This window comes from Lates calcarifer, linkage group LG7_2, assembly GCF_001640805.2.
Source record: "Lates calcarifer isolate ASB-BC8 linkage group LG7_2, TLL_Latcal_v3, whole genome shotgun sequence".
Lineage (NCBI taxonomy): Eukaryota > Metazoa > Chordata > Actinopteri > Centropomidae > Lates > Lates calcarifer.
In genome coordinates this window covers 5,522,875-5,542,661 of record NC_066854.1, presented here as the reverse complement: position 1 = coordinate 5,542,661, position 19,787 = coordinate 5,522,875, and the positions used below count along the sequence as shown (strand labels likewise).

General features: G+C 39.0%; 2 protein-coding genes across 12 annotated transcripts; one reads left to right on the top strand and one right to left on the bottom strand.

Annotated features, from left to right (window-relative positions):
* Window positions 1-302: 302 nt before the first annotated feature.
* Window positions 303-12,794, bottom strand: LOC108892858 (B- and T-lymphocyte attenuator). Of its 10 annotated transcripts, none has more exons than XM_051066058.1 (10): window positions 10,832-12,645; window positions 8,899-9,219; window positions 8,641-8,682; window positions 8,347-8,472; window positions 8,213-8,247; window positions 7,341-8,119; window positions 5,544-7,175; window positions 4,440-4,490; window positions 4,239-4,343; window positions 3,640-4,007 (listed from the first exon to the last, which is right to left on the bottom strand). In XM_051066058.1, the coding sequence occupies exons 1-6, from the start codon at window positions 10,935-10,937 to the stop codon at window positions 7,799-7,801; spliced, it is 951 nt and encodes a 316-aa protein (XP_050922015.1). In that variant the 5' UTR covers window positions 10,938-12,645; the 3' UTR covers window positions 3,640-4,007; window positions 4,239-4,343; window positions 4,440-4,490; window positions 5,544-7,175; window positions 7,341-7,798. The 10 variants fall into 10 exon arrangements, with proteins under 10 accessions (XP_050922017.1, XP_050922012.1, XP_050922010.1 ...); XM_051066059.1 differs by having other exon boundaries at window positions 5,544-5,652; XM_018690617.2 differs by having other exon boundaries at window positions 5,544-8,119.
* LOC108892873 (splicing factor U2AF 35 kDa subunit) lies at window positions 12,787-19,370 on the top strand. 2 transcript variants are annotated; one of them, XM_018690645.2, is made up of 8 exons: window positions 12,787-12,894; window positions 13,810-13,897; window positions 14,660-14,726; window positions 17,027-17,076; window positions 17,636-17,734; window positions 17,931-18,064; window positions 18,905-18,997; window positions 19,088-19,370. In XM_018690645.2, exons 1-8 carry the CDS (start codon window positions 12,851-12,853, stop codon window positions 19,194-19,196), a joined length of 684 nt encoding a protein of 227 aa, XP_018546161.1. In that variant the 5' UTR covers window positions 12,787-12,850; the 3' UTR covers window positions 19,197-19,370. The 2 variants fall into 2 exon arrangements, with proteins under 2 accessions (XP_018546161.1, XP_018546162.1); XM_018690646.2 differs by lacking the exon at window positions 12,787-12,894 and adding an exon at window positions 16,107-16,176 and having other exon boundaries at window positions 13,815-13,897.
* Window positions 19,371-19,787: the final 417 nt, after the last annotated feature.

Below are 19,787 nucleotides of genomic sequence, written 5' to 3'. Positions count from 1 at the left end.
AAAACAACTTCCATTCCTTTGTTTTTTTCATATGGTTACGTGATGTGTGGTTTAATTCTGCTTCCTGTGCATCAGTTGACAGTCTGTCTGCTCCCAAATGCACAGGAGACACCCAGAGAAGAAAAGATGCTTCAGTCATCGTCAGCAGAGAGCATAAAGATCAGAGGTGCCAACTCACACACATCAATACAGACAAGTAATCATACTTAGAAGAGGTATCTGTACCGGATGTGTGCACACAGAATGATACCTGCACAGGAAACAAAACTATTTACCTGTGTATTACATTGTGCACACACACACACACACACACACACACCGCACAGTCTTAAACAATAGTGGTTTCTCACGTAAGAAATTTCACTTCTGTGTTGTTACAGCTTCATTTACAGGAATTCAAAAACACAAAATGGAGCCAAAAGTATAATTCATCTTTGTTCATGACAGCACACACACCTTTATGAAGAAATTTATGATATTTTGCAAAAGTAAAAAAAGCAGTTTGATTATTTAAAAAGAATGAAAATACAATCAATAATTCTCAAAGCATATTTACAATAAAAGCACTGATTGACTCATTTGACCCAATCTGTAAAAATGTGGTACATCAGGTATAAGTTCCTGTTTTGAAATGATTAATATGAAATGTGATGATATTTCTCATAGCCCTAATATCATATGGTTTGACTCAGCCGTTGATTTTAAAGTATAGATTCATTGTTTTCATAGATATGACTGTTAGATGAGGCAGGACAGGAAGGCTCTGGTGGATCTGGTGGGGTCTTGGATCCTCCTACACAGCAGACACCTTGGACACACACACCAGGTGAGATCAGTTACTGTTCTCAGAATCATATATAGAGAATATGTGCTGTACTACATATTTATTCTTATTGTTTTGTGTTATTTTTAATCAGTTTTTCACTGTTTTGTTTGTCAGGTGAGAGCTGATCCTTTGAGCAGGAGGTCTGCAGAGTGTGGAGCTGACTGACACTGAGCAATCAAACAGTTACTGTATGTAATAATCACAAACTCTCACCTTTACTCCCTCGCTTTGGTGTTACATATATGGCTATCACTATGATGACAAACACCATGATTCCAACAACACGGTACACAAATGACCAGAAAGTGTCCTGAGCTGCTGGAAGATAAAACAGGACATTTGACTCAGCATCAAAGAAGCACATTTTAACCACTAAATGATAATGCAGTGATCATTCAGCAGCAGTAAGCATAGTCCAGTACAGATACAGTAATGCTGTGCAAAAGACTTACCATAGACTAAGACTTTGATGCTATGACTCTCACTGCCTCCACTTCGACACCGATACACACCTGAGTCGTTGCTGAGTATTTTTTGGAAGATCAAATATGATGTCCCCTCTAAATGGTCTGACGGTTTCCACTCTGTTTTAATGTGACTGTTCTTGTTGACACTGACTGAGTCAGTACCATTTTCAAGCTTAAACCAGGAGACTGGTTGTATATTGTTGCAGAATGAAACAGTGCAGTTAATCCTGAGGTCCTGTCCAACAAAGGTCTTGTAAACTGTGTTGCGGCGTACTTTAATTGATGTTTCACATTCTGAGGTTTTACCTGCAGGAGAAAAATACAACACATGCTAGAAGTTGTGCTATCTGCAAGAAGAAAAAGAAGTTTGACTCAACATGTTTATGTATTTAAACCTAAGTAACAGGCTACACTGTTTGAAAGAACAGATGCTTTATATACAGGTTAAAGAGGAACAAGGGGAATTTAATGTCACAAATGTTTATGTTTTAAAAAGAAACCAAAGTGCAGCACAGCATGTGGTCACTGGTTATTCAGCAGCAGTTAGAAATGTAAGCTGTGCAGTTTTTTAGGGTACAGTATGGATGTGTTTAACTACTGAGAAAGTCAGTGCAGAAAGGATCACTTACCACTGACTAAGATGTTGATGTTATGACTCTCACTGCCTCCACTTTGACACCGATACACACCTGAGTCGTTGCTGAGTATTTTTTGGAAGATCAAATATGATGTCCCCTCTAAATGGTCTGACGGTTTCCACTCTGTTTTAATGTGACTGTTCTTGTTGACACTGACTGAGTCAGTACCATTTTCAAGCTTAAACCAGGAGACTGGTTGTATATTGTTGCAGAATGAAACAGTGCAGTTAATCCTGAGGTCCTGTCCAACAAAGGCCTGGTAAACTGTGTTGCGGCGTACTTTAATTGATGTTTCACATTCTGAGGTTTTACCTGCAGGAGCAAAATGAAAACAATGACCAGGCTTATTACAACTGAGCTGTTTTCTCATGTTATAGTGCATTGCTGCTGAATTATTGCATAAAATCAGCTTCAAAAAATGATACAAACATAAATTCGCTCACTAAAAAGGGATTTGGGGAAAAATATCAAATGCTTAATTTAATTAATGTCAGTTATTGTGTTTGATTGACAGCAGCTGGCAGGCTGAGCCCCAGCAGAGGACAAACTAAAATAAATCTGTGCTGTAGGTTGAGGAACTAACCAAACCCAAGTCACATTTGCAGCAAAGTTTATATGGTATTTAATGTGTTGCAGCTGAGAAGCTAATCTCGCTGTCTTGCCTGCAAGCTGATGTTAGCAGCCCAATGTTCCCCCCATGTAATGTTTGTTTGGTGGGTCGTTCAACACGCTGAGGTGCACAACACATGCTCATATTAAGATGGAGACTTTAGCAGGAAAGCTAATGTGGTTGTTATTCAGAGTTTGTGGTGCAGGCTTTTGTCTGGCTCAGTGTGACCATCTGCCTATGATCTCCAAATATGGTGTGAAAAGATTTGATTGGCTGCACGGAGGCAAGTTTTATGTCTGCGTAGTCAAAGAATGAACGCTATTCTGTGCCATGAAACCAAAAGAATATAAACCAAAAAAAACATCTTTTCTGATTTCTTTCTCAAAGGAGAACACAGGCAGAGTGCTTGACAGAGAATATATGTACACTGAATTAAAAAAAAGCTATTGAATTTTATTTGGACGTGAGAGTTCAGAGAAACTGCCGCCTCAGGGGCACAATTCGAGTCAAAAGAGCTGCTCCATTGTCTTAGGTGATGACATTGCATGATCTTATATAACCCAAGATCCACTTATGTGCTGCCATGTAGTGTGTGGCCTAATCTGACCAATAATCCCCATTTTCACAAAGATGCAAGTAAAACAATGCACCTGGAACAAAGTCAGCTGATCAGACTAAGTGAGCGATTTAGAAATAATAAACAATAACTTACTATCAGCGTCCACAGTGAAGACAAGTACCACAAAGATGGACACTCGAAGAAAGGTCAGGCAGCGGTTAGGTCTCATTGTGGAAACACTTGAAGAGCCAGGTATCCACTTCTGTTAAAGACTGTTAGTGCGTGTGCTCTATGTATCACAGTAAATGTTGTGTGGTCGCCCTCACTTCCTGTTTTGTGATTACTGTGGTCTTTGCTGTATGTGTACCATTATTACAGTTAATGCTTTGAAGGCACATACACTCAATGTACATATCACAGCACAAACAAGGACATTGTAGGCACACAAAAGACTAAACCGAACCCTTACCATTACCTTAACATGTCTTCACCTTAATGATTTACATTAAGATTCACCATTATACATGACAGTACACAGCTTTATGAAGGAACTGATTATATTTTGTGACAGTAAAAAAATACATTATTTTAAAGTAATGAAACATAATAAATAAATCATTAAATAAATAATTATCAAATCATATTACATCACAATACAACACACAGCAACAGCAAAGCTCAGCACAGATCGACTCATTTGACCCAATCAGTAAAAATGTGATATATCAAATATAAGTTCCTGTTTTGAAATGATTTATATGAAATGTTTTGGTATAACTCATAGCCCTAATATCATGACGTTTAACTCAGCAGATTGATTTTTAGGGATCATTTTCATAGATATGATCATGACAGGAAGGCTCTGGTGGATCTGGTGGGGTCTTGGATCCTCCTGCACAGCAGACACCTTGGACACACACACCAGGTGAGATCAGTTACTGTTCTCAGAATCATATATAGAGAATATGTGCTGTACTACATATTTATTCTTATTGTTTTGTGTTATTTTTAATCGGTTTTTCACTGTTTTGTTTGTCAGGTGAGAGCTGATCCTTTGAGCAGGAGGTCTGCAGAGTGTGGAGCTGACTGACACTGAGCAATCAAACAGTTACTGTATGTAATTATCACAAACTCTCACCTTTACACCCTCGCTTTGGTGTTACATATATGGCTATCACTATGATGACAAACACCATGATTCCAACAACACGGTACACAAATGACCAGAAAGTGTCCTGAGCTGCTGGAAGATAAAACAGGACATTTGACTCAGCATCAAAGAAGCAGAGATGTATATTAATTTTATTCATGTGAAAAATGTTTTAGGATTTACTGACACCTGTACATAACACTGAAGCCATCTGTGTTACTGGGGCGGGCTCAACACCATCTGAAAAAAACATTCAGATTATTTATTTGCCACAATAATTAACACCACTACTGTCCAGTATAGATTTAATGTTGATGGCTCACACTGCTCCCACTTTGACCAGGAGGCTCTCTGATGCAGGTAGCAACCGTGCAATTAATCTTAAAATGTTCCCCAGCTACAGCTTCATTAGCCATATTTTGGTGAGCCATAATTTCACATCTTGAATTTTCACTTGCAGCAGGAGAATGACAGACCAAAAAAATGTCTATAGCAACGATCAGAAATGATTTAGATCACAGAGAAAGGTTTACAGACTTGTCCTGCTGCAGCTGCAGCCGTCAAACTGAAAATTTAGGTCAGTGGTATCTTTGTGGTTAAAGCACTTTGCTGCACTGGGTTCTGGGCTACCTCTAGCAAATTCTTCCAAATTAAACATGTTTAATTTTACAGTACTGATTAGAGTTTGGGTGTTGGATCAGGGTTGACCAATGTTAGTGAAGAAGGTGAGATTAGAGAGAAAGAGCCAAGAAAAAGCTTTCTGTCATTTCTACTGTCTTAAATACTTGTAGAAGAAGTACGGTTATTATTTTCCATTAATATTAAATATTAATATTATTCCATTAATAATAAACACATGTTCTATAAAGAGCCTCCTGAGCTGGAAACAGTGAATTAAAATCAGCATCAAAGCATCAAAGAGCCATGTTACGGTTTCACAGCCGTTTGTGTTAAAGCCTCCTCACTTTTCTTTAGGTTTATTTCACAGACTAAGGCTGCACATCATTATATAAATGTTCAATCATTTTCAAATTAAAATTACATTCATTTATCCAGTTTTAATGCTGCTCTGTTGCATCTTCTGTGTGTGTCCAGTAAATTATGTGTACTGCACATCTGCACTGGATCAATGTGTGAGATATAATAAGTATATTTGAGATCTGTTTAATGTTTCCAATCTTTAACATTGCAAAACATAATTTATTCAATTCATATTCGTGGATACATTACCTGGAGAAACAAAGACCTGCTCAGACTGGGTGAATGAGTGTGAAATAATAAACGATAACTTACCAACAGCGTCCACAGTGAAGGCGAGTACCACAAAGATAGACACATAACGGATGGTCAGGCAGTAGTGAGGTCTCATTGTGAAAACACTTGAAGAGCCAGGTATCCACTTCTGTTAAAGACAGCTTATGTTTGCTTTATATATATCACAGTAAATGCCAAGTGGTGGCTTTTACTTCCTGTTTTTGATTACGGTGGTCTTACAGTGGTGTACATGTACCCCTAACACACTTTATACTGTTAAGGCACATACACTCAACATAAATATCATGGCGCAAACACACACACACACACACACACACACACACACACACACACACACACACACTCTTTGGGGATTTTCAAGTAAACATTTCTGCTTACATTTGATTAAACTGAAACAGAAAACAAAGAGCAAAAGTGACTCAGCAGTCATTTCATCATATAATCTTAATTCAAATCAAACAATTATGAATACACATTATTTGATTGCACAGAAAGGAATTAGATAATTATTACATTCTCTATTTCCCAGTTAAACAATCACAGTCAGTAATTATAAAATTACAAAAGCTCATTAGTCATTCATAAAGTCAGGAAATGCATGAATAGGTGATATGATACAGGTTGTAAGCTCATGAGACTATTACTGTTATCAGATGTGATGTTACTCAGAGGAGTAAATTCAAGTCATTGATGTGCGACAGAACAAGTCACAGTTTTAGTCAGAGTGCATGACACAAAACATTCGAGCCAAGGTTGGTCTTTAAAAATACATTTAGTTTAGTAAGATGTTCTGCTGCTTCTGGCCTCTCTCATGCTGTAGATCTACAGTCCAAGGACTTTGTAGCCTGATTTCATCTTCCTGTATCTCAGAGGATAAGGCTATATTTTATTCACTACTTTATTATATTTTTACTGTCAACAAATCCAATTAAAATACCAAAACCCAACACAACTTTAGTCCCGTTTCAGTAGTTTTCTGACTTCTCACCCAATCTTTAACGTTCAGCCCCCCAGTCTTTAAAAACAGGGCACAAATCTACAAAATGTTTCATTTTATAAAATATCATCTCCTAAGAAAAGGGTATGGAGGTTTTAGCAAAACGTGTTCAAAGAGGTGTAAAGAGTGAATTTGTTGAGGACTATTTCCAGTAGCGGATTAATACACATTTAGTGGTCTAGTGAGTATTTACAGCAGCACAGTGCAGGTGAATCAAAATAAACTTCAGTGCCCATTTTCATCATAATGAAGGAACACGTCACCTCAAAGACAATACTTGATGTTGTTTTCAGTCTTTTCATGGGATTTATTGGCATTAAGAAACAAGTAGACTATCACTAACTTTATCCCTTAACCTGTAAACGTAAGTGAGGGTTGATTCATGCACCTGCAGTTTGGCAGCTTACAACCTGAAAGACATGTCCAGATACTACATGCTAACAGTTTTAGTCTATTTAGTAGCCTCTCTGTAGTATTACTTCTGGCACTTTGCTAACTCTGGGTTGTATAGCCGTGCACAGACCAGGCCTTTCTCAATACAGAGTACGTCATGTTCAAACTCCTGAGAAGGGGGCGATGCCGTACACTCAATTTGCAACTGCGACATCAGGCTTCTTCCTCTGATGATAATATTTCAGTATAAACCTCGACACCTGTTAGGAGACAAAATAATCTCACCTCAACGTACCACATCCTTTCTTTAGTTCCTTTATGTTCAAACATGTTAGACATGAGATGAGGTCAACAGAAAGAGAAAGAACTAGTGTAATTTGTTACCTTTACCTCATGTCTTTCTCTTCTGTTACCTGTCTTTTTACCTTTGTCATTCAGTTTGGTACATGATGACCTCCTGGCATAGCTCCCCCAGACTTCAGCTTGAGCAGAGATCAAGTCAGAGTGAGAGCACCTGTGCAGGTGTGCAGGGCCTTTATAGTATTGACCAAATGGTGTAGGTGCACATTTTAGCTCTTGAATTATTCTTTGGTAGATTGGGTTGAAAGCTCTTTGCTGTAACATCCTCATGTTGTGATAACAGAGCAGTTTTTTGTCCATGATGAGTTTTCTGAATTGTAATCCTCGCTGTGTATGCCTTTATAATTTCCCTCTCAAGCTCCTCTAGGATGCACCAGTTTCAAATGTTCGTCAGTGGTCCTCTAGTGTGGGTGGCTACCGGAGCCAAATTTACTGTAGCCAACATTAAGACCCATATTACTCCACATAATGTGAGATGTCCTCTGCTTTGAAGTGGTTTAGTCCAGTTTAGTCCAGTGGGTCTTTATGACACACGAATAGCCGCGTACTCTGAAAACTCCTCCTGTGGCCTCCATGGCCGAGCAGCAGCCCCCGGTGGCAGCTGGTGGTTGAGTGCAGCGTAAACGACAGAGCTCCCCTCCTCCTCCTCCTCCTCCACATTCCTCTGTCTCTCTCTGTTCTCTTTTATGCCGTCACAAACACGCTCATTATTTCTCGGTAACTGTGAGGGCGCTGCCTTTCTCCGCGTAGACCTCCGAGGTGGTGGAGCAGAGGGGCTTTCTCTTGGTGCAGGCTGGAGGCCGACATCTTGGAAGGGTTGCTCGACCATGGGGATTGCAATGTACTGCACACATCCAAAAAAGTATAATGCATCAAAGTGTTTGAGGGGGGTGGATGGATGATGTAGATATAAGCCTGAAATGTATTCTTGTCTCACCTGGTTTTCAGTTTGTGTCTCTTTCTTTGATTTACCTGCATGATGGACAGTTTGGTGAAATTAGTTATTGTTTTCAATCATTAATATGTACTGAACTGTTGTGCTGAACTTTAAAAAAAATCATAACATCTCACCTTTACACCCTTGCATTGATATGACAGATATAACTATCACTATCATGACGAATGCCAGAATCCCAGAAGCACAGTAAACGTACATCAGTAGATTTTCTCGGGGTTCAGGACTAGAAGTTGTGCTAGCTGCAAGAAAAAAAAAGTTTGACTCAACATGAATGTGTGTTTATGTATTTAAGTATTGTAAGTAACAGGCTACAGTGTTTGAAAGAATTGATGCTTTAGATGCAGGTTAAAGCTACGCAATGGGAAAAGACTGAATTAGCAATGTTGCTGCAAAAAAAGATTTCATACTTGTTTCTGTCCTCGATGTAACAGTGGTTAGCTCAGCATCACCTATAAAACAATACAGAGCTGCTATCTCAAGATTTATTCATATAAGAGGAACAAAGGAATTTAATGTCACAAATATTATATAATTTCAAATTACACCAAAGTGCAGCAGTCATTTGTTATTCAGCAGCAGTTAGAAATGTAAGCTGTGCAGTTTTTTAGGGTACAGTACGGATGTGTTTAACTACTGAGAAAGTCAGTGCAGAAAGGATCACTTACCACTGACTAAGATGTTGATGTTATGACTCACACTGCCTCCACTTCGACACCGATACACACCTGAGTCGTTGCTGAGTATTTTTTGGAAGATCAAATATGATGTCCCCTCTAAATGGTCTGACGGTTTCCACTCTGTTTTAATGTGACTGTTCTTGTTGACACTGACTGAGTCAGTACCATTTTCAAGCTTAAACCAGGAGACTGGTTGTGTATTGTTGCAGAATGAAACAGTGCAGTTAATCCTGAGGTCCTGTCCAACAAAGGCCTGGTAAACTGTGTTGCGGCGTACTTTAATTGATGTTTCACATTCTGAGGTTTTACCTGCAGAAATGAGAACACATGAAGTTTATAAATGATAAAATAGTGAATAATAACAGTGGATAACAGGATTTTGAATAAAGGCATCTTTAGACTAACAACAAAACATCTTTTATAAAGAATAGTTGATGGCAGTTGTTACATTAGTTAAAAGACACTAAACACATTTAAATACATTAGCTGCATAATACTGTCTTGTAAGGCTGTGAAAGTCACTTAGGAAAGAAAAAATACCATCACATGAAATAATATAAGATCAAAAGACAAGTAAATGTGACACAAGACCAACTACAGTAAAAGTGAAAGCATAAAAACTAATCAAACACGCTAAAAAAAATGACTTGGTGACATTTTGAAATCAATTTGCATGAGATGCAGTGGTTGAAGGAACTGAGAGTAAACCCCACCTGAAGTTCACCATCTCAAGGGGAACTTTAAAGCCACAGATCTCAAGTTTACCGTAAATGTCGAGCAAGAGTTCTTGACTTTGGAAACAGCCATTGACAAAACAGTCTCACTACAAGGTCCATTTAGTAGCTGTTCTGGAGCTTTCGCACACGTCACATGATCAATAACCGGAAATGTAAATGTCTACTGTATATTCCAAAGACAACTGGGCTTGTCCCTGATCTGTGAAAAACACATATCTGAGAAATATCAAATTTACATGACTGGATAAAAACACCTTTGCTTTTTCATGTGGTAATACTAGCACTGGCCCACAGAGAGCCATTATTTAATAACAGGCCTATCCCTCGTACCCTCAGACCACACAGAAGCATTTGAAGTACAAGAAAACCACAGAATTTACAAAAATACATGAGAGAAACTGTGGTCAGTGGCTATGAAAGTCATTCACACACAATCAGTACTGTTATTTAAAGGAAGAAATCACATTAGTCCTAAGAATGAAAATAAATCACAAAATTATTTCCTCTCTTGTCTTACTCAACACTTCAAAGTCATGAGGAACATGAAGTGAGTTGATGACTAATGAAGCTAATGAGTAACTTCTACATAAAAAAAAATGCTTTTAGAATTTTTTCTGCTTTTTTTTATGTTTGAAATAAAATCTCTAATTGTTTCCATCAAGCTCCCACACATGCGACAAACACCTTCTTGTTGTGGAAGAAATGAACCAAAAGTATATTTAGCATCTGAAACTATGTCATTTTTTAAAAACATTTTTTACATTTCAAAAAATATTCATAGTAAAATCTACATACATTTGAAAGGCAAGTCGTAGCTTTTACGTAATACGTTTAAAGCAGAATTGGGCGGCACGCAAAATCATCAACTGACTTTGATAGCCGATATCTGTTATGACTTCTACGCCAAACTGTGTCCGGGACGTAACTGTAACACCAACTATGTCCTTTTAAAATCTAAATCCAGTACTGACAGTATATGCAGCACTTCAAGGTTCATGAACCTTACAGAAATCAGGCCTCTATCCAAAAATTTGGATGGAGGTCACAAAACTTTCCAGGAAAAATAGAATAACCTGACTTTTCAGTCAGAAAGCCTGATTTACACATTACAGACCTACAGAGGAAGGAAAGGTAACACCACACAAATACTAAAGCAGAACAATATGCAAAAAATAATAACTTACTGTCAGCGTTTAAGGTGAGAACCAGCGCTGCCAAGATGGACACATACAGGACGGTCCAGCAGTAGTAAGGCCTCATGATGGGAACACTGTGAAAAGCTCCAGTCATCTTCCAGTTGCAGAAGATCCAAGTGGGAAATGTTCCTCCAAACGCATCATTATTTAGTTAAGCAAAATAGAGAAGCACTGATCAGAGCTACCACCACAACTACATGCTGCTTCCTCTTTCTACTGTCTGCTCACTCCCTTCCTACCTCTGCCTCTTTCCCCCAGAGAGTAGGGGCGGTGAATGCAGTGGAGGTGAGTGTATGTCAGTGGATGGTCTTGGTTCTGCAAGTCTTGCAGGTCCAATGCAGTCAAACATCTCAAACCAGGCGGGTTCCCACAGTTTCAGCCGCTACGACACAGCAACAGCAGAGATGTTTTACTACAGTCTCCCCCTCTCACAAGCTCTCTTCATTTCCGACTCTTGTTTCAGTCTGTGCACCTTTACGTCTTCTTCATTACTTCTTGGCAGCGTCTGTGGTTCAACCTCTTCAAGCTGACTTCCTCTCCTCTCTCCCTTCCTTTTATCTTTGCCGTCTGCACCTCCTGCAAACTTGTGTGGCCCTGTGCACAGCCTTGCGGTTTCAGTGGAGGATATACGGTACAGTGTGCTGAAGAGGAGGTTGGGGATGCTGTGGCCTCTTGAGCTTTAATGCCCACTCTGTTGATGTGTGTACGTGGTTGCTATCAGGCGGCACCATCAGCCTGTGGCCTGCTTGTCTTTCAATGACTCAGCCACATTCAGATTTTAAAAGACAACTTAACCAGTTTCAAGTTCATATGATTTGGTAAAGAGATTACTGGTTAGTCTGTTACTAATAAAAATTGTGAAATGTCTTTTGTGGCTCCAGAGGGAGCCTTGTGAAGTCTGGAAAAAAAAAAAACCCTAATAATGTCAGGATTGAATAGATATAACTGAGTTGTGTTATGGGAAATTTGGGGCTTGACCTAATCTTTAGCCAAAAAGTCAGACTTTTATTTTTTTTAACCTGTTTCCTGTAAGTCCTCTGGCAAGATTTCCTTAAAACTCCTGAGAAATAAATGCAGTGAAGAGAAAGTGACAACATCTGGAAAAATACTCCAATAAAAATGCTGCAATCAAAATAGTGAAGTACAACAGCATTAGTAAACCTTGGGTCTGTATCAGTGTACAACCTAAAAGCACTAATTCTTTTTCTTTTAATGCCATATTGCCATACAGTATTGTTCCCTATTATGTAGTATCTGTATGTTTTACATATAAAATATTATTCTGCAATATAGCTGTCAGATAATTGGAGTGGTGTGACAACTTCAATATGTTTCAACAAAGTCTCACCACAGTGGAAATATTCATCAATTCAACATGTAAAACTCAGGGGAGAACGAGAACATTTCATAAAAGTGTAGGTAAAGTACCAAAAATACCACAAAAAGTGTTCCATTCAAAATTTGATGCACCTAAAAATACATAAGCGTTAGTAAAATTTTGGCCCACTTTAGTAACAGTCCTGAAAGTAGGTCTGCTCATTCTGAAACCTGTAACAAGTTGTCATCGCACAGGTGGTCTGACCCTGAATACTTCACTGTAGAAATATTCCATTACAGGTACAGGGCCTGCAATCCAAATTTTATCAGATTAAAAGTCTGGAATTTTTATTATTATTATCTTCATTATCATTAGTAACATGTAGTGTGTATCAAAACTAAAAGTATTCAGTTAATTTTTACCACTTGAATACTCTGTTCTCGTGTACATCTCAGGGGAGAGTATTATGTATTTGTGGCGACATTTTGAGGACATTCGAACAATAAAACAAAAGTAAGCTTATCTGAGAAAAGAAGAAAACCATTGTTGTAGACAAATAAATATTTTTTCTTGAACAACAGCGCACATATGTGGCGTTCAGGGTCAATGCAGGTCGTCGAGTGGTGACGACTGCGCGTCCTTTACGTAATGACGTACGACGTAATCACTACGTCTCCGACGAGCCGAAAATGGCGGAGTACCTGGCGTCCATTTTCGGTACAGAGAAAGACAAGTAAGTTTTATTTGATAATTAGCAGATTAGTCACCTAAACGATTAGTATCATTCAAAGTGTGTTTGCAGTGGCTTTGCTTCATCGCCAGCGGGGCTCTGTTTGTAGTCGCAGCGCCACTGAATGTCTTAGCAAAGCTTACGTTAGCAAGAGGAAGCTAACGTTCAGCTAACGCATTGAATGAAACTCATGAAGACACCTTAGCTAACCTCCAGCTACTGTGTGCTGCTGTTTTGCGCCAAAGTGTTTTATTTTAGAAATTGTTCACTAGTTTTTGGTACACGCTTAAACATTTGAAGTATGCTTTGGGGGTTATTAAGCAGCCAGGTGTCGTGTAGCCTGGTTAATAAATTAGGTTGCTAGCAGAGCAGCTGCTTCACTTAGGCGGATTGTTTTGTTCCGTTTTACCGGTGGAGTGCAGCAAAAGGCATCCTACACGTTTAAGGCTAATAAACAGTTTGCAAGTTACACAGTCAGTTATCGCGACATGTTGACTGTGCACTTGTTACAATAACCCGAGTATGACTATATGTTGGTCTCAGAGATGGATCAAAACATAACAGCGGTTAAAATAGCCAAGCAGAGCCGTATAATGATCATTTCACTCATTCAAATAAGTGGACAGGAATAAATGTGTCCCTATATCAGAGATTTAAGACCAAGAAAAAGACGTAACACGAAGTACGTTTACATGTCGAAGGACTTTCTCGAGTTTTAATATTTTCGGGTTATGGTGTTTTTACATTGAAATCTGGTTATTTATAATATTATGCTCTCCGATCATCAGTGTTCAGTTGTGTCCTGGTTTCTCAACATTGTAGCCTGTATGTTTAATACTAACAAAAACTGAATTCTGAAGTTTGAATGTATTGAAGCAGAGGCAAACTTTAAAGGTGACACTATTCCTTCTTTTCCAGGGTCAATTGTTCTTTCTATTTTAAAATTGGAGCTTGCAGACATGGAGACCGCTGCTCGAGATTGCACAACAAACCAACCTTCAGCCAGGTGAGGATCCTAACAAATTCTTTCTCCTAAAACTGTGGCTTTATTCTGCTACATTAACATATCACTGTTGGCTACTTCGTGGATATTGTCTGATCACTTTATTACAGCTCTTTCTGTGAAGCTGATCTGTTTGTAAAGATGTATCTTATTAATCTAACAGGTAAAAATATGCAAGGTAAATTTTATTTGGTGTACTAAGTGCAACTGTGTAATCTCTAAATTTGTCAAAGTCAAAAGTGTTCATGTGTATGAGATACATCTTCAGAAGTTTTTATTTTTGGATATTTGGTTTAGTCTGATATTTACACATAGTGTTTTGCTCAATTTTTTGGTTAATGTTTGAGGAGTTATTGGAATAAGACATCTCCTCCGTCATTTTCTGTTTCGTCATTTCTCATTCGCAGCAGTTCTCTTTTAGTTGCAATTATGAACTTCTTTACTGCAGTTTGTTCGTTTTCAATAAAATTACAGTTTTTGAGATTTTTGTGTGTGTTTGGGGGCAGTTTACTGAACTTATTGCTAAAAATAATGATACAAATAATACAAGTGGGAAAATATGGCCAGTCCAGTTTACAGAACAGGCCAGTTTACAGACCAGTAACTTCATAACTGTCATTTCACTTTGTTTTCCTTAACTTCTTGGAATAGTTTCAAAGCATCTTGTGCTAGAAATAAAAGTTGCTGTTACCAGAAAAGGCATTAAAGTAGAGAGTCATCATGCTATCCTGTCTCACCACCATCTTTTTGTTCTTTCCTCTGCAGACCATCTTGATTCAGAACATCTACCGTAATCCCCAGAACAGTGCACAGACCGCAGACGCCTCTCGCTGTAAGTAAAAAAACAAATGTCAGCAGAATCCCTCTCTGTTTCCTATATAGTGGTGTTCATATATAGCAGCAGATGTGAGGTACTGCTTCAGCCCTGTTAGCTGGAGACCCAGTCGGGACCCCATTATCTCCCAAGTATTCCAGACCAAAATTCATTGGTTATCGCCCAAGACAAACAACACACACGAACACCTGCTCCTATTGCCTTCACTATCTGTTTTTCAACCTTGTGCAGTCGAAGCCTTCATGTGACTCGCAGTGCAGAACACAAGTATACACAAACAAAACGAACTGTACTCACAGACTGTACTGATTTTGGGAGCATACTTAGAAGTGTGAGTGATAGAGTGTGCACGTTAAGTATGATGAGTCCAGTCTAGTAGAGCTGAAGCAGAACCTCTTAGACAGGTAGGTGTATAATGGAGTAAGAGGGGATTTTAGAGCTCGTTTGTCTGCTATTCTATCTCTAAAATAAAACTATGCATCCACTGAATTTTAGGAGGATTGCATTCATACGCACTATTGAAATAAAACTGTTACATATGACTGTTAAACTGATCACTCTCGTCCTCTGTCTGATGTGAGGATTGTTCTAAAATGACATTGGTGATTAGATTATGAAAAATAACAGGCTCCTATTGACTTTTTAAAGGACAATTTCAGTATTATTTTAGTTTTCGTCCTTTTTTAATAGTGGTATTGTGAGTTTTTCCTAATACAATTTAAGACCAATTACTTCCATTCACCGTGGAGTCTTCACTCATTACCCAGTCAATATCATCCATCACTATGAATGAGTAGCTTACAGTTGTTTTGTAGAACAGTCAAGTCACAGTATTAAAGTTTTCATATAATGCATGAATTAAAAAAAAGAGACAAAAGTGACAAGTTGTAAATAAACATTTAACTTATAGATCATTGTGTATTTGATTTTCTTTCCCTTTTTTTAAAAAAAAAATCTTGATAATAAAACTTTCAGTTAACTAAAAAAAATCTGACCTGCATTAACAAGTTCACATCCTTTTCAAGCTAAACTGAACCATTGTTTTTCCACCATGTGTCATCTCTAACATGCACTGCTACAGCCTAAAATTGTTGCTCGTACTCTGCCAGTGCCCAGCTTTGTTAGAAGTAGGTGAAAAAGATGCTAACATGTTTCAAAACAATCTACAAAACAGCAAGGGGACACAATGAGCTTCCCCTCTGATAAATGACAGAGCGGTTATTTCTGAGATGCTTGTGAATGCAGCTTTAGTATCCGTCACATAATTAGTCCGACCTCGGTGCAGTATTTCCGGAAAATATCTAATCACATTTTTTTCCTCCCCAGCTCTATTTTTGGTTGGATTTATATCACAGAAGTTTACGTTTTGTATTTCAGACCATTTCCCTCTTGAACATTTACCTTCATAACCTTCAAAACTCTGCCCAGTCTGCTGATGGTTTACACTGTAAGTTCTCCCTTCATCTGCAGGACCCTCCAGCACTGACCACTTGATTTACTGTATCACACCTCCCCACATTAATCTGGCTTAGTGTAGGAATGTGTCCTCTAGAGACATCTCTAATGCATCACATCATTTCCTGGAGTTAGGATTACTGGCCTCATGCTTTCTCTTGCATGTTTTCCTGGCCTAACTCCTGAAGTACCTGAGTCAGTGTGGCACACAGAACAGTTTGGTTTCAGATCCTTTGTTTTGCATACTTGGAACAGATGTGAGACTTAAGAGCTATAATTAATGTCCTGTTCCTGTCTTGTTTCCTTTACACTTAAGTTTCACATTGAGAACACAGTTTTTGCTTCTGATTCATGGAAGCGGGTTTCTACTAATACTGTCCTCTACTCCCTCCTTCATGTGATAGCCAGGGGTTGATAGTTGACCTAAAAATCATGTGGTCTCACGTCACGGCCCTTCTGTTCATAATGTACATGTAGCTACACAAATACTTTTGTAACCAAAAGGTGAAACATTTGTAAATGTCATTTTAATATATATCCCAATTAAACCAGGAGAAGACTAAGAGGGGTCAGCTCTAGTCTTTACTTTGCTTCTGTGAAATAGGTTGAATTGCCATGACATAGAGAGAGAGAGAGGAAGCTGTTACAGTAGCATCCAGTAATACACAGAATCTTACCTTTTTGATCTATGTTTACAGGTAACATTTATAATATAAGAGTTTAAATATTATAGCAAGAAGCATCATGCTATGTTGTTACAGCTAGTTTTCAGTCCATTTAAAGACTTTTCTCCCAACACCTGTCTGGCTTTACCTTGACCGTTCCTTGTTGACATTTTGTAGGCGCCGTCAGCGATGTGGAAATGCAGGAGCACTACGATGAGTTCTTTGAGGTGAGTGAACTTTTGTGCTCGTTACCTATCTTTGTTCCACATATTGCACGACGTGACGTCACAACTGGGTCATCTGCCCTTTTGTAACACATGGCTGCCAAAAAGTGCAACATGACTTTGCTTTTTGCTGATGTAACAATCCTTGATCAGTTCAGGAGTAAATGCTGACACAGCAGGAGTTACTGCCTCAACTGTAACTGTTTCCCTCATGGAGAATGTGGGGTTCAATAAATTAAAAAAGAAATTGGTATTTTCTTTACTCTAGTTTATGTTTTTCTAATTATGACATTGTTTACAGGTTTACATTATAAAAGACTGATCTCGAAAGAGGAGTTGGACACAATATACGTTCATATCACCCTGTTGTGCTTGATTATTATTTTTCATTTCCTTCGATAACATAAACATAACTGCTACAGGGTTTCCCCCAGGAAGTAGGTTGGCTGATGTGGTTGACTGAGCAAACCACTTTCCTTGTTAACAAGTATTTCAACATAATGAAGGATGAAAACTAGTTGGACAGGATGATTGGTCATTCCCTCTCTTATTTTCAACACAGGAAGTGTTCACAGAGATGGAGGAGAAGTATGGAGAGGTGGAGGAGATGAACGTGTGTGATAACTTGGGTGACCACCTTGTTGGCAATGTCTACGTTAAGGTTGGTGGCGGATCCAAATGTATTTACAAGGAGATGTGGGTTTAAAAAGGTCATTTAAATGCAGTAAAATGTTTCCCAGCTTATTTGACAGTTTTTTATTCTTTGTGTAGTTGCATCATCATGCAATTAAATGTTTTTATGTTGTGTTAGCTACCACCTGCTACTCCCTAAGTGCATGTGTCTGTCCTTTGTGTAGTTTCGTCGTGAGGAGGATGCAGAGAAAGCAGTCATGGACCTGAACAACCGCTGGTTCAATGGTCAGCCCATCCATGCAGAGCTCTCCCCCGTCACTGACTTCAGGGAAGCTTGCTGCCGTCAGTATGAAATGGGGTGAGCTAAGATATATACATTTAAATTTGTCCTGTGAGAAGTGCATATCTGAGTGATAGTCAGCAGCTTAAACTATCAGAGTCAGGCCCAGCAAGTTCAACAGTAATGCTGAACTGTAGAGAAGTCAGTAATACACACTGTTTAGCTGTGTTTCACTATCCCAGGTGTTTTAATACAGTATTTTGACGTATTGCCTCCTGAAATGCAAATGTTTTATTTGCACTTAGACAATCCCAGATAAAGCTTCATTGTTCACTCTGCTTTGAAGTCTGAGTTACCACAGACTCTGTACTCTGTCAAGAATGCTTTGTACTCATTAATTGCTTGTTTGGGAATATGCACCACTGAAGCACAGTATCAGCTGACATGATAAGGACATAGATCATAGAAAAACCTGAACAGGGGGTAAATGGGGGCCCAGGAGCTCGTTTCTGACCCGAGGACCCCTCTCAGGTAAATAAAGGCCATGTCTGCAGCTCGATGAAGCTTTGCTTTTACGTGTCCTTCAGCGAGGCACTGAAACTTTCCCAGCTGAATGGTCACTGTGTGAATTGTCACATCTTCTGTTAAATGCAAAGATAAACTTTGTCCCTGCACAGTGTGAGGAAACCGATCCTCTCCTTTATGAGTCCCTCAGTGATTTTCCATTGGACCGGGGGGTTGTTTGCTCTGCCAGTGATAGGACGAACTTAGTGTGGAGGCAGATAAAGATCAGATGTTCTGCCTGGTGGACTGGCATGCACCTCATGTGTAACTAAGAGCCAACTTATCCTTGTGGCACAGCTCCACCAAAGTGCAAGGCCAGCAAGTTTTAACCCTTCACGTGCTGTTCCCCCACAGAGAGTGCACCCGTGGTGGCTTCTGCAACTTCATGCACCTGAAACCCATATCACGGGAACTTCGAAGGGAGTTGTATGGCCGCCGCAGGAAAAGGTGCAGAAATCTTTAAAATGAAAGATAAGATTTCTACTCAGTTGGTTGGAATTTGTAAACAAATCTAGCCTTTTTTGTCTCCCCCACCAGGCACCGCTCTCGCTCACGTTCCCGGGAACGACGCTCCCGCTCCAGGGATCGACGACGGGACCGCGAAAGGCGGAGGTCGAGGGATCGGGAGCGCTCGGGAAGATTCTGAAGGAAGTCAAGACTGTCCCAGTGTCCCACCAAATCCTTCCCTCTTAACCCCAGCAGTGATGACAAAGTTTTTTTCTTTTTTTTTTGGTGAATTGTTGGAAGTGTTTTTTCTTTTATTCCCTTTTTTTAAGACGAGCTTGTGTTGCTTTCTCAATAAAACAGATTTGTAACTCTGCACTGGCACCACTTGCTTAAAAGAACATCAGTCCATTTCTTGTGTAAAGTCATTTTATAGAGAGAAAAATGCTGGTTACTCTACACACATGTGGATGATTACTACAAATGTACCTTAATTCATACTTCAATTTACTCTCTTTTCTTATTTTTGTAATGACTGATGCAATATTAACCAAAGTTTAATCAGCCAGTCTGGGTGTTTCCCCTACACCCACTACTGTTTTCATAGTCAAAAGCCAGGCTTGCTTGACTCATTTATTTACTTAAACCAGAGGTGAAAGAAATATCCAGATTAATTTCTTAAGTGAAATAGGTAATAGGTCTCGGTAGAAGACAGAGCTACACTCAGTTGATATTTTACTATTCAAATTTACAATAAGTCAAATGTCCCAGTTGTTCTGAGACTTGTCCTGTG

Excerpts from the sequence above, each read along its gene's own strand:
- LOC108892858 (XM_051066053.1), bottom strand. The coding sequence starts at position 10,937 with ATGACTGGAGCTTTTCACAGTGTTCCCATCATGAGGCCTTACTACTGC. Across the intron at positions 9,220-10,831 it reads TCTCACCTTAAACGCTGACA|GTAAAACCTCAGAATGTGAA; the intron begins GTAAGTTATTAT and ends TCATTTCTGCAG. Across the intron at positions 1,145-1,278 it reads CATCAAAGTCTTAGTCTATG|CAGCTCAGGACACTTTCTGG; the intron begins GTAAGTCTTTTG and ends TTTATCTTCCAG.
- LOC108892873 (XM_018690645.2), top strand. The coding sequence starts at position 12,851 with ATGGCGGAGTACCTGGCGTCCATTTTCGGTACAGAGAAAGACAA. Across the intron at positions 17,735-17,930 it reads TTGGCAATGTCTACGTTAAG|TTTCGTCGTGAGGAGGATGC; the intron begins GTTGGTGGCGGA and ends TCCTTTGTGTAG. Across the intron at positions 18,065-18,904 it reads TGCCGTCAGTATGAAATGGG|AGAGTGCACCCGTGGTGGCT; the intron begins GTGAGCTAAGAT and ends GTTCCCCCACAG.